Source organism: Tursiops truncatus, chromosome 18 (genome assembly GCF_011762595.2).
Source record: "Tursiops truncatus isolate mTurTru1 chromosome 18, mTurTru1.mat.Y, whole genome shotgun sequence".
NCBI lineage: Eukaryota > Metazoa > Chordata > Mammalia > Artiodactyla > Delphinidae > Tursiops > Tursiops truncatus.
The window spans coordinates 67,436,700-67,449,711 of record NC_047051.1 but is presented as its reverse complement, the minus strand read 5'-3'; the positions used below and the strand labels follow the sequence as shown (position 1 = coordinate 67,449,711).

General features: G+C 40.5%; 1 protein-coding gene across 13 annotated transcripts in view; it reads right to left on the bottom strand.

Annotated features, from left to right (window-relative positions):
• The window catches only part of CLYBL (citramalyl-CoA lyase), a 276,123-nt gene that overhangs the window by 57,716 nt on the left and 205,395 nt on the right, over positions 1–13,012 (bottom strand). For 12 of the 13 annotated variants that reach the window (XR_012327754.1, XR_012327753.1, XR_012327755.1 and 9 more), the window contains exons 3-6: positions 9,190–9,378; positions 5,119–5,220; positions 3,280–3,373; positions 1,793–1,960 (exon numbers count right to left, since the gene is read on the bottom strand). Coding sequence is in view for 7 of the 13 variants with exons in the window: in XM_073795380.1 (XP_073651481.1) it covers positions 1,793–1,960; positions 3,280–3,373; positions 5,119–5,220; positions 9,190–9,378 (553 nt within the window). In the remaining 6 variants the exon portion in view is untranslated. The remainder of the gene's footprint in view (positions 1–1,792; positions 1,961–3,279; positions 3,374–5,118; positions 5,221–9,189; positions 9,379–13,012) is intronic. The other variant, XM_033843850.2, reaches the window with a different exon arrangement.

Below are 13,012 nucleotides of genomic sequence, written 5' to 3'. Positions count from 1 at the left end.
TCACTTGAATATGTAACGGGCACTGTACCCTCCGTGCCTCCTCATCCTCTCCCCTCTCCCTCCCACTTCCATTTTGTTTCTGATTTAATACTCCCTGTTGTTGAGAAACAATAGTGCCAAGTCCGTAAGCTCCTCATGCTGAGTTGGGCACAGTCTAGAAATTTAAATCTGATTTGCAATAACTTGTCTTCTACGATTGAATTAGGGACCAATTTAATTCAGTCCCGTCTCTTGGAGAAACTCTCAAACTCCCTTATAAGTTCTGGAGCAAACATTTACCCCAGAGGAAGCAGAGGACACCCAGGTTATCCTGAGTGATGGTGAGAGAGGCCCCCATCAATTTAGTGTTTTCTATTTTTTATTGTATTAGTGCCCATTTCAGAGCAACATCTGGCTGCTTGGCAGCCAAAGCCACATATTTTAGACCAACAACATCGGGGTCTGTTAGATAGATTTCATGGAGTTTTTCTCCAACTTTTCCATTTGGGCCACATCCTAACAGGTCATTGGAAGGAGGCAGGTGTCACAGGCACAGAGACAAGGACAACGCCAGGGATTCAGTGGAGGGACTCTTTCTTTCTCAGTCACTACTAAATGTAGGGAGGATTCATTTATTAATAGTTCAGATGATTGAGAAATATTTCTCTATAATAGACATTTACTTATTTATTTAACAAATTGGGGGAATCACATTTTAACTCTTTATGTTAAAGACACAAACACAAAGGTCAGAGCATTATTTAATTCTACTATAACACTAAAATGGTTTTTCAATTTTACTTTGGGTTAAATTAACATCCACGAAGGTATCTTTTACACTGAAGGTCACTTTATGAAATGTTTCTTTCATTAACCTCTAAATGAACACATTGCAAAAATATTTACAAAAGGAATAGCATGGATGCTTGTCTCTTTTCCTTATTTTTTGGGTGCATCTCTGATCAGGATATCCTTAGAACTTGCAGCAGGAGAACAAATAAGAATAAAAGAGCTTATGGTGTGTTTTTTACCCATGGTTGTGTACGTGTGTGTGTGTGTGTGTGTGTGTGTGTGTGTGTGCAACTGCTGACATGTGTTTGTGTACAGAATCGTATTGTGGTTTTTCAAAAAATAGATTTCTGTTGCAAAAATACAATTTTCGGTTGCTCCCTGGGCTCCTGGGTATCTGAGTGACTGGGCACACCAATCAACAGATATCTGCCTGTTCTCCAGGACAGGATTTCGAGGACCCGCTGATCTTAGTGCCAGTCAATGCCCATAGGTGTCACCAGGTGCACAGACACTTACTGGGGGATGGGAGAGTAAGGAGGGGCTTGAAGTGCCAGAAGAATAAAAAGCTAGTTATGAGTTTAAAAAAAAAAACAAAGAAGATACCACTAAATTTTTTTCAGAAATAAATTAATATTTTGAATATCTGAGGAAATTTTTTTCTCCCCATCAACTCAAATTCTATGGCAGTTCCCTCAAAAACACTTCTAAACTGGCCTCATCCCTCCCCTCGTGTCAGCAAAAACTGCAACAAAATACTTAAGAGGACAGAAAAAACTGGTAAGTAATATTAGAAGAAACTAAAACGAGTGCTTTATTTTTTGACTTGTGGAGCCAAAGACAAACATGATAATTTGTTTGGCAGGTTCTGGTCCTGGATAACTTTTTCATGTTTCAAATAATGGAATAAGTATATGAGACACCTGGCTACATTAGAAACACCAGTTCCTGGTTAAATTTCTGTTTTTCTGGAATGTTTGCTTAATCTAGATACTGCTTTCTAAGATATTATCAAGAATCATACCAGTAAATCCCATTGCAGCTCCTTCTCTCGACTGCTTGAGAAGCCCCTCTCCATCCTGGAAGTCGATGTACACCAGGTCTATGGCCTGCAGACCAAAGGCCTTTGCTACAACAATAATCTTTTGTCGGGCGTAGAGAATATCTTGGGTTTCCTTACTACTTGTTGCACCTGAAAACAGAACGTTGACCGAGAAAGGAGACTTTAACTTTGGAAACTGGACCTAGATATCTATTATAAAAACGCCGTTTGTAAAGACATCTCTGTTTTCCTGGGGATTTCTCCCTAGCGAAATGATGATTCAAATATAAATGAAGAGAGGGCTATGTGGAGGCAGAGTTAAATCCCACATGTGTCTCTTTATCTTGCAAGGCATCTTTTCGTGTAGTTACTTGCACGTGCATTAAGAAAAGCCCCCCTTCCCTATCTCAGGAGCTAGACACAAATGACTTGATAGGTCACAAAGGACTCCTGGTGTATTTTTTCCTTCTTGCCATTGCTCAGAAAGTGTCAGTCCAAAGATAGCACCATAAAAGGTAGCCAAACAGCTGTGCGTGGAAATAGTTAACTTCCGTCACTGAGCACAGAATTCGTGTGCTGTGGTTGTAATGCCATGTCATAACAGGTTCTGAGCCAAATACTGCAGCTTCAGGGTGTGGAAGGGGAGCTTGGGGGAACGCAAGGACGCTGATTTTGAGGGAGGCAGAAAGTGTCCACTGAGCTGCTGGATACACAAAAGTCTCCTGGAAAGACTGGTTCCTCTTTTTCCCCCAGGCGTGGGGTAACTGTCACTGTTTATATTTGGACCATATCACTGCTCAGGGAAAGCTCTTGCATTCAGGTCACTGGGAGTGGTGCTCTGAAAACACTTTGTGGCCTTGGCCTCTTTTCTAGATGCACTCACAGCCTCTAGTTAGTTATACATGCTCCCAGACCAAAGACATAGTGCCCAAGGGATGGGGAAGATCGGTGAAAACAAGCATACTATCTCAATAAATATTTCATAATAAAGGGGTTCTGAAATATATTTTAGGGGGAATTTAAGATCTATTTAAAATTTTTACATACTTCATTTAATGTAGAAAATGATTCATCAAAGCAATGTGAAACTGCCTTAAATTTGTGTTAGAAGCCTAGATAGCCATCTGGCTGATGGAAAAACAACACATTTAAGCAACAGAGAGGCTGTTCACATAATGTAGTTATTATGAACACAGTAGACGTCATATATGCCTGAACATGTCTGAGGCTACGACAGGCTTTTTATTAGTTATTTTATAAATGAACGGAAGTGATGATGTAGTGTTCTGGAAGAAGGACAGCTATGAGGTGCCCTAAATTATCAGGAAATATTGCCCATTCAGCTGAAAAACCATTGTCATGGTCGGCAAATATATATTGTCATGTAAATGCCCATTCTTGAAGGGGCAAAGAAAAAATATATACACATATGCACAGAGAGAATGAGAAGAGAAACATGTCTTTGACACCTATGCTGGCGCGAAAGTCTTCTCCTCCAAAAACGACTGCATCTAGAAAAAGACCCACTTGAGGCCCGTTCTTTAGTGCTTCTTCACACACTGCCTGTAAAAGAGCAGAACAGAACCAGAGCTCACAGAAATGCACCCATTAGAGAGAAGCAGCATGGTATATTTCAGTAACAGAAAGGTCCACCTCTTAACACAGTTTAGCTGAAAGCAGTCCTGAAAATGCAGCCCCAATTCACCCCTTTCAAAAGGTATTTAATATTGTCCAAAGTAAGTATGTTGCATATATTTGCTTTGCTTAATGGATTATATTAATATAGTTAGTAGCATATATTAATACATTTATAATGTTCAAGTTTTAGTTCATCCAATCTTTAGAGAAACTTTCAAGTTAACTCATTTTGATTGGACTGTAAGTTATTTCTGTTCTTCCAAAATTTGTTTTTGCTTTAAGAGACCCTCCAACAATAAACATAAAACCACAGGAGAAAAGGAAAGAATTTAAAAATCAAACTAATTGGATTATTTGCATTGGGATCAAGATTTCTTAGTAAATGGTCTCAGGATTAAAGACAAACAATACAAAAATCTACAACTCCAGAGGGGAAAATAAAAATGCAATAAGTCATCCAAGATGTATGAATAAGCAACTTGGACATTTCTCTGTGAAATTAAAGATGAATAACAGTCATCTTAGACAGGACTGTGATGCTGCAAAGGTGGAGAGAAAGCATGCTAACATATGTGGGTGGGGAGGACATGAGGAACCGGTGAGGACACTGTTGATTAATTTCAGGGGCTGTGAGTGCTTCTAAGTGTATTATGAATAAAATGGCAAAGCAGCGCTTAAAATGAAATCACTGTATGAATCTAGTTGCATCTAAGAAATATGCGTTGACTATATTCTCAGAATTCTAGGGCAGGCTGGAAGGATTTGTGCTTAGTGGTGTAAACATGCTGATCACGAGGCCTGAAGCAGCTCCCCAAACATTTGCACTCTGCCCCTCCTGCATAGGCCAGTAGGTCTCTCAAAGTTTCCTCTCGGAGCCTTTGCTCACATATTATCTCTCCAGTACAGTTCAACTATCTGTTTTTGTTTTTAGGTATTTCTTCTCTCCTGCCCTTGTCATGGGGTACTACAGTGATGATGTTCACAGGTCAGGTGGAACATGAGGCATATTTTGGAAAACAATTTAAATGGCCACTGATAAAGAGGAAGAAACAAGCTAGCTATGAATTCGTTAAGGCAAATAGTTTAATGCAGCCATACAATGGTGACAATGCTTGGCTCAGCTAATCTTCCTGAATGTATATTAGGAAATATTTTATGTTCTAATGTGGCAAACTGAAATAATATAGTACAAATTAGTGTGTATACTAACTCAAAAATAGTAATTTTATGTATTAGACATTATAGATTATGTTGCTACAAAGAGGCCTGATAATTTCCCAATAAAAGGCAATTGTTACAAAAGAATAATTGAAAGTTAATTCGTAAGGGTGACAAATGTTCATGTACGTTTATTCGATAAATGTAATAATTCACAGCAAAAATTTATATAGTGATTATTTAATTAAAATTAATGCCAGGAATATATAAATATTTCATTTAAATATTTAGGACGAGGAAGTTTTTCCTTGCTACTGCGTCTATTTCTTTGTTTTCTAAGATGCTCACAGCCTGGTTTTGGTTATTACAGATAATAAATGGTGCTCAAGGTTTACTTTGCTTATAAATCTTTCTAGAAAAATATTTTAAGTAGATGTTAAAATTGAAAACAAAAGTTCTCTTTAGGTAATAAATAAAATACTAACTTACTAGCCACATTATGGTTTCCTTACCTTAAAATTGAGCAAACCCATTGCAGTTTCCACAAAAGGGATTAAATTCATAGGTTGTTCAAGTTTTCGGCCTTGTAAGTAGAATGAAAATTTGTCTGAAAACTAGAATAAAAAGTGTCATAGGTGACTAGTGGGGGAAAAAAATGTACAATCATTGAACTGTAGAATAGAAGTAGTATTTAAGTCTTTGACCTGAGGAAGTAATATCCCAGCCTCTTTCATCCACACAAAGAATAAAAAAAAAAAAAACAAAAAAAAAAACGGAAAAAACAGAGGAAAGACCAAAGAGAAAAGGTAACAAAGTTCCCAGCAAACTAAATAGTAAAACCTCAAGCATTAAAAATTGTTTTTTTTTCTGAAGGCGCAGTTTGAGGCCTAGGAGTTAAGAGGTGGAAGGAGAGATTCTCAAGTTTAAATGCTTTCCTTGAAAAGGTTTTTACTTAAGGCCTCTCGCCTTCCCTTCGTTCAGTGCATGTGGCAGGCCCCTAAAACAATGAAGGCTTGCTCTACCTGCCATTCTGGTTTTGTTTCGGACCCTGCACAGACATCGGTGTAACTGTTCAGAAGCCTTCTACGTGGAATCCATATTATTCATTATAGCAACACTACCCTTTGTTCGGAGGTTTTTCTTCATAATTTTTTAGCTTACCTAGGAAGACCTTAAAAAGGAAGTTTAATTCTTTGAAGACCAAAGCTCGCCAATTTTTTCCATGAGACCAGTTCACAGCTAGCTCTGTGCTGCCAGTGGGGTAGCCCAAATTCCAAAATCTATCATCTGGAAACATACAAAAGCTCTTGCACAGATCTCCCCCCCACCCCTTTCAAAGGAGAAAAAAAAAAAACCCACCACACTCTAAATTGTAAATCTATTATGTCTATCTAGGTCTAATAAGATGTGGGGAGATTAAAAAAAACACACAGGTACGAAAAAACTATTTTTGTAAATAAAGATAAAAACATATATATCCATTTTAAATTTAAGGAATATTCAGCCATTAATGGATATCAAAGGAAAAGGGAATTTTAATCATCTCTCCATTCAGTCTCAGTTGGGTAAATCATATCTAAGAGATTTGCATAAATATAAACCATCAAAGACTTTTCATCTTCAAAGGGGGTTTCAAGACCCTATAAGCTTTGTACTGTAATCATCGCAGGTCACCACCCTGCAGGAATAGGGCTGCTATGGCAACATAAAAAAACTAATGCTTAAGGCTTAGCATAATATTCTGACTAATAGAAAGGAAACTCATTTTAAAGGCTGGCAGCCTATTTACCAGAAGCAGGATTAGAGGTGTTATTTCCCCTTTTAGCTGCCCCCCCCCCACTGCCCGTGCAGCACCTCCCTCCCCAACCAAAAAAAATCTAATCACTGGGATCTTTAAAAAGCTTTTGAGCGATTTGCAGTAACTTTACAATTAGGCTAAAATAAATCACAGCTTTCAGTAATGAAGAATTATTCCCAGTTGCTCCCGCTGCCCCTCCCTTCCTCGACACCATGATCATCGCCTCCTTAGCAACTTTACAAGGGAAGGAATAACTCAACCAAAATAGCAAGAAGGAAGAGAAGGCTACAGTTTCAGGGGACAAAATGTATAGTATTCCACGAAAATGAAAATAAAACCTAACTTATGGCACATTTAATCTAGAAAATGGGTGGTAAAATATTAGTGATTTTGGTGTTACCTGTGCACTGGAGGAATTTTGTTTTTCTTGTTAAAAAAAGGAAAACTTGCAATGTTACTTGCCCCATTCTTTGTGATAATGGTTATAACCCCAAAAACTGTAGAGCTGAAAACTAGGTAAATCCTTTACAATATCCTTTACAACAGGGAATATCCCTGTTCCTAGTGTGAAAAATCTCTAACGCCTTTTGTTTTTAAGGCAATAGGGGCATATTTAAAAATTAAACATTCTAGCCCATCCTCCTCCTCCTCCTCCCCTTCTTTCTTAAAAAATTGCATTAAGTACTAACACAAAAGGTAACTAGTGGAGAAGTTTCAATTAATTTTTTCAAAAGGAGACGATTAAATGTTTCCGGCCTGGTAAAGTGTTCATTTCAGGGAGGTGGAGGGGACTGGGGGCGTGGGGGGAGGAAAAGAAGGGGGAAAATCACAAAGAGATTGGGGAGGAGATGAAGTAGCAGGGCTCAGCAATTCTTTCAATTCCAGTGCACACCCAATAGTGTGTTGGAAGAATGCACCCTGTTCGGGATTTGTGGGAGAATTGTCCCACGACAAAGGAGGCCGAGTCACGCTTGTTATAGTCCAATAAGCCGTGCCAGTCAAACAAGAACCCACACTAGCGACAAAAGGCCAGCAAGAGATTCTCACACAAAAGAAAACAAGGAAGCCCATCTTTCAGTTGTGCATCAGGCTCTGGGTTTTATGCTTCACATAAATACAAACGGAGAGGAAAAAATAAACAGCCCAAAAGACTTCTGTTAACTAGAAATCCTATTTAGATTTCGGTATGTTCCTCACATCCAAGGATTTAAAACAGCGAACAGAGGCCTTAGCTGAAGGCCGGGGTGAGCACTCCCCTCTCAAATGAGGGGTAATAACGGTGATAAATAGGCACTAACTATGAAACCAAAAGGGAACAGTGACTTCAGATTCCATTTCAATCAACTTAAGACACATTTGAATGGGGCAGGAACTCTTGAGAACATTAACCTGCTATCACTAGGATCTCCCAGCTCCTGAGGGGTGACCTTGCTGAGAAGAGCTCCAGTTTTGAAAGTAAATATGGGACCTTGAACGAAGGTCTTCAGGAAGACACCAATGCAGAGCTGATGGACAGAAAAATAATGGTAGCTACATGTGTAATTCTAAACTTTCTAGTAGCTACATTAAAAGAGTAAGATGAAACAGATGGTGAATTTAATTTTAATAAGAGGTTTATTCAACCCAATATATCTGAAATATTATCATTTCAACATGTAACCAACATAAAAATTATTGAGATAATTTACATTCTTTTTTCGGGGGAGGGTGCTATGAAGTCTTCAAAGTCCTGTGTATCTTACAGCGCATCTCAATTTGGACTGGCCACATTTCAAGTGCTCCCTAGCCACATGTGGCAGGCAGCCATGGCACTGGAAAGCACAGAGCCAACATAGCTACATACACGGAAAAGGTGAGCAATGTATTTGGGTGCCACAACTAGAACTCGGCGTATTGCTACAGTTGTAGCCATAGACTTAGGGATCACCCTAGATGTGGCATCAAAATCACAAATCAAAGTCCACACGCCCTTACCATGCTTCCAGCACCTGGGTGCCACGGGCCCTCCTCTCAGGAGTGGCACAGTGGAACCGTACTGTATTCGGCAGAGATCTGCAGAATCACTGCAGCCCCTAAATAAAATCTAGCCTCACCCTCCAACCTCCACCCTACTTTAACAATTAAAACAATCATAGTATAATTAGGCCCATTTCAAAGTTTTCTTAAGTAATTTGACATGCCAAGGGTTTATTGGCTGAAAAGTCTGTCATGAAACAAACACACCTGTCAGCAATTTAAAAAGGATGAACTAGAAAACTGTTCAGGAAATAATATCTGTGCTAATTAAAACCACTAGTTAAAAGCTTCCTGTCTTTTCCTATAGTTGCCCCAAGGAGTGACCTTTTCCTCTCCTCCTCTAGGTTCATTTTTTCCTTTGCAGCTAATGTGCTTTCACTGTCTCTGATGACTTCAAATGAATCTGCCTAAGAGGTATGCAAATCACTGCTCTTCCAGGTGGAGGGTTAGGGCCTGGCCGGGTGTAGTCTCAGGTAAGCTGGTTTCCAGGGGCTGCTCTGGAGGAGGCTGTTCTGTCTAAACCACAGACCTGTTAAGGCAGCAGAAGCATCATTTCAAGTGCAGAGCTGTTCCAGTGAACACTTAGGCAAAGCCAGGTTCTCCTTGTGTGCAGGAAATGGTCTTTGGGACCTGCTCCTTTTTCTCAGTTCCCTTTCTCTCGGCTCTGTGTATGCATTTTCAAAACCTGCAGCACCCAAATCCTTCCTTTCTGCTACTCCTTGTTAGCCTCTCCTGAGTCTTTAATTAAAGCAAAGCATGAGCTACTCACCCACTGGATTTCTTCAGGATCTTCTACCTTCGGGAGCATCAGGCTGGAAGGAAGGACCCGGGACCGCAGGAGGGCCTGCAGGTCTTCTTCGGCCAGACCACTGGACACTGAGTTGATTCTTACACACTTTTCAGTTGGGCCCAGATCAAAGTCTTCAAGAGTTTTTACTATTCTCAATCGAGCTTCATCCTATGAGTGTAGATAAAATGTAACTCCTAAGTTTATTTATCATTGAGAAGAAACACAATCAAACTGTCTGTGAAACTCTTATGTGGATGGAGAGTCTGAGCACCATTACGATGTCTACTATGTCCACCAAATAGCTGGTATTTGAAATGAATTGTCCAGTCCGATGGGCAAGTGACTGATTTCCAGACTTCACTCGAGATGACTATAGCAGAGATGAAAGCCATTGTAATGCACGTTGGTGAAACTCTAAATAGTGGTCTCAGGACTTCCCTGGTAACACACTGGTTAAGAATCTGCCTGCCACTGCAGGGGACATGGGTTTGATCCCTGGTCCGGGAAGATCCCACATGCCGCGGAGCCACTAAGCCTGTGTGCCACAACTACGGAGCCTGCACTCTAGAGCCTGTGAGCCACAACTACTGAAGCCTGTGCGCCTAGAGCCTGTGCTCCGCAACAAGAGAAGCCTGTGCACTGCAACGAAGAGTAGCCCCCGCTCGCCACAACTAGAGAAAGCCTGTGTGCAGCCACGAAGACCTAACGCAGCCAAAAATAAATTAATAAATTTATAAATAAATAAATAGTGTTCTCATTTTGCGCATTAGCATTACTTTCCCATTGGAAAGGTAAAATAACTAATAGGTAACATTTATTGAGCATTTACTAAGCACCAGGCATGGTGCTAAGTGCTCTACCTGCATTTTCTCATTGAATAAATACAAGAAACTAGATAATTTATGGATTAATGGTAGTCTTGACTGCCAGCATATTCACATTAGGGAAAAAAATAAGGATTTGTTTTTCTCTTTCCACATGCGTCATGCTTTTTTTATTCACTTAAAAATTTTTTTGCAACTGAGTTGAATCTTAACATTCAATTAAGAAGGCACTCACAGGAAAATGACACTTCACACTACAAAAAAGCTCTAGCTTATTCAGATGGAAGGCAATAATATCACCAAGAAATCCCTTCATGAAGTGGTAGACAAATACATTTTTTTCCTTGATTTGGCAGGCTTTGCTCCACAGTTAAGAAAAGCTGAAAGGTTGAAAGTCTGATTCAGTATTTGAATTGTCCCCAGAAAAACTATATAAAACCAAACATGTTATTTATTGGCTTTGCGTTGGGGTGATGAAGCGGGGACAGGGGTTGGGGAGAGAGGAGTGCACTTGGGGCGTGGGGGCAGGAATCAAGGGAAAGAAAGCCCTTGAGGTCATTACTTCCTGCCAATTTCAGTTTCAAAATCAAATTCCTCCAACTTGCCAACAGCCCTCAACAAATTCTCATGGTCAGAATGAACACTTATCAAAAGTAGTTTCATTTGGGAAGGGTTTTTATGATACTAATAAAACTTTAAAGCTTCTCACTGTTGATGAATGTAGTTTGAAAAAAAAGGTCTTAACAATATATGGCCATTTGGATAGCAGTTGTTATCTAGGAAAATAATAAACCAAAGCAGAGAGAAAAAATAATTATTTGAGCCAATATTGAGTTGAAGTCCAATCAAGGAGACAAGCCAAGACAGTAGATTTAAACCAGGCGGATGTAGGTCTATGACCGGGTAGAAGCAGGGAAGGCCTCCAAATGTGGTCTGAGTTAAGCAGTGTGAGGAAACCAGCTTAGAGTTGTCAAGTCGGATGGACGCAGAGTACATAGGAGCAGTCTGAGACAGCTCTGTGGAGTCCTGATTTACTGAGCTCTGACTGCCAATAATTATGCCAAGCTTAGACAAAAGCAAGAGAGAGCTCATGCCAGCTAAAGTGAGGAAGGATGCAGCCAACAGTGGCTTGGTTCCACACCTTGCTGTGGGCTGTCCCACAGCAATAAAATGCATCCACTTGCTCTGTCATGCCCTCTCGCTGCAGCCACAGGATAGGAAGATCCTGAAGGTGAAGGTCAGAAGTCAACTCATCAACTCAGTAGTATGGTTCCAAAGCCATCGACAGCTGTCGAGAGAAATGCTTCCTGTGTGTATCTAGATCCATAGCCTCAAAGAACCCAAGATGTGCTATGCTCCATGCAGCCTGGCACAGCTACAAACCCGGGATGGCTTCAGCTCAGAAAAGTTTCAACTTCCAGGTTTCCTTTCAAGGGCAGGTCGGGCTTGTAAAGGGTCTGCTGGGACAAAGTGTACGGGAAATGGAAGGGAACTAACTAGATCATTTGGGCTGAAGTGCATTTTAAAACTTGAGTTATTTGAGGGACTTTCCTGGTGGCGCAGTGGTTAAGAATCCTCCTGTCAATGCAGCGGACACGGGGTCGAGCCCTGGTCCGGGAAGATCCCACATGCCGTGGAGCAACTAAGTCTGCGAACCACAACTACTGAGCCCGCGTGCCTAGAGCCCAAGCTCCACAGCACGAGAAGTCACCGCAATGGGAAGCCTGCGCACTGCAACAAGAGTAGCCCCTGCTCGCCGGAACTAGAGAAAGCCCGCGCACAGCAACGAAGACCCAACGCAGCCAAGAATAATTAAATAAGTAAATAAATTTATTTAAAAAACCCCCAAAAACTTGAGTTATTTGAATCATCACCTCCATCCTCTAGTTTAATCTGCATGTGCGCTCAAGGACGCAGGATCCCTGGCAACATCAGCTTCCTAAATTGTTCATGTTGGTGTCAAACAAAATCTGACCTCTAAGCTGTTTAGTTGTGTCACTTGGATTCGAAGGGGACTGTTTGTTCAAAGCTCATGTTCTAAACCTGTTTGTGATTTTTATCTAAAGTCAGATTGCCATGGTTTCAGCACATTCTGGTTTACTTAGTAAAATTCAGCCCTTGTGAAATTGGCTGCAAATAAAGTACCCCATTCCAATTTTAGGCATAATCTGATTAGTACTTTTCATGCTGTAATAATGAGCAGTGAATACTCAGCATTTTATTAGACTTTTTTTCCTCTTTCTGGCTCAGAATTAAAACCAAGCTCTTTCCACTTCATCATTCTGTACCTTTCCAAAAAAAGATGATGGCTTTGGAGTTATATTGCCATACAACACCCTTATTAACAGGCTGTTGCTTGTGACAATTTACATAAGTGAAGTGTGCATCCCTCTGCTGTGTATCCCAAAATATCCAACAACTTCACTGAATTTACACCAACCAACAAGCATGTTGATTTTTTTTTCTTTTTGGTATTTTAATGGTGAAATATGTTACTATGCTAGCAAACACACCCATGCCATCTGTTGGGTGAGAGGAAGGCAGTTTCTAAGAACAATTAAATTTAGTTCTGGGTCTTCAGCTAGAGAGAGCCACAGTCCACCAGTTGTGAAAAGAAAGAAATTCTGTTCATGCTGTTCTCTCTCTATCACAGGCCTTACGTCTTGCTACCGTGTCTCTTACATCTCTCTCATCTCCATCACCTCGCTCCCTTCACACTTTCATTCTCTTTTTCTTTGGCTCTTGTTTGGCCCTGACCATCCTTCCAAGTGCCATCTCATTAGGGGGATTAGTAAGACTCGGCCTGGCAGACACCACCTTCTCAGAAGGGCTATCCAGGTGATCTGCTGAGATTATTGGGAGGTAAATGCTCCCTGGAGAAAGAAGGAAAAGGAAATGAAGGCAAAAAGAGGCCACTCAAAAACAACTGTTTATGGGGGGTGGGGTGGTCTTACATTCAGGAAGCAAAACAGGTTGTT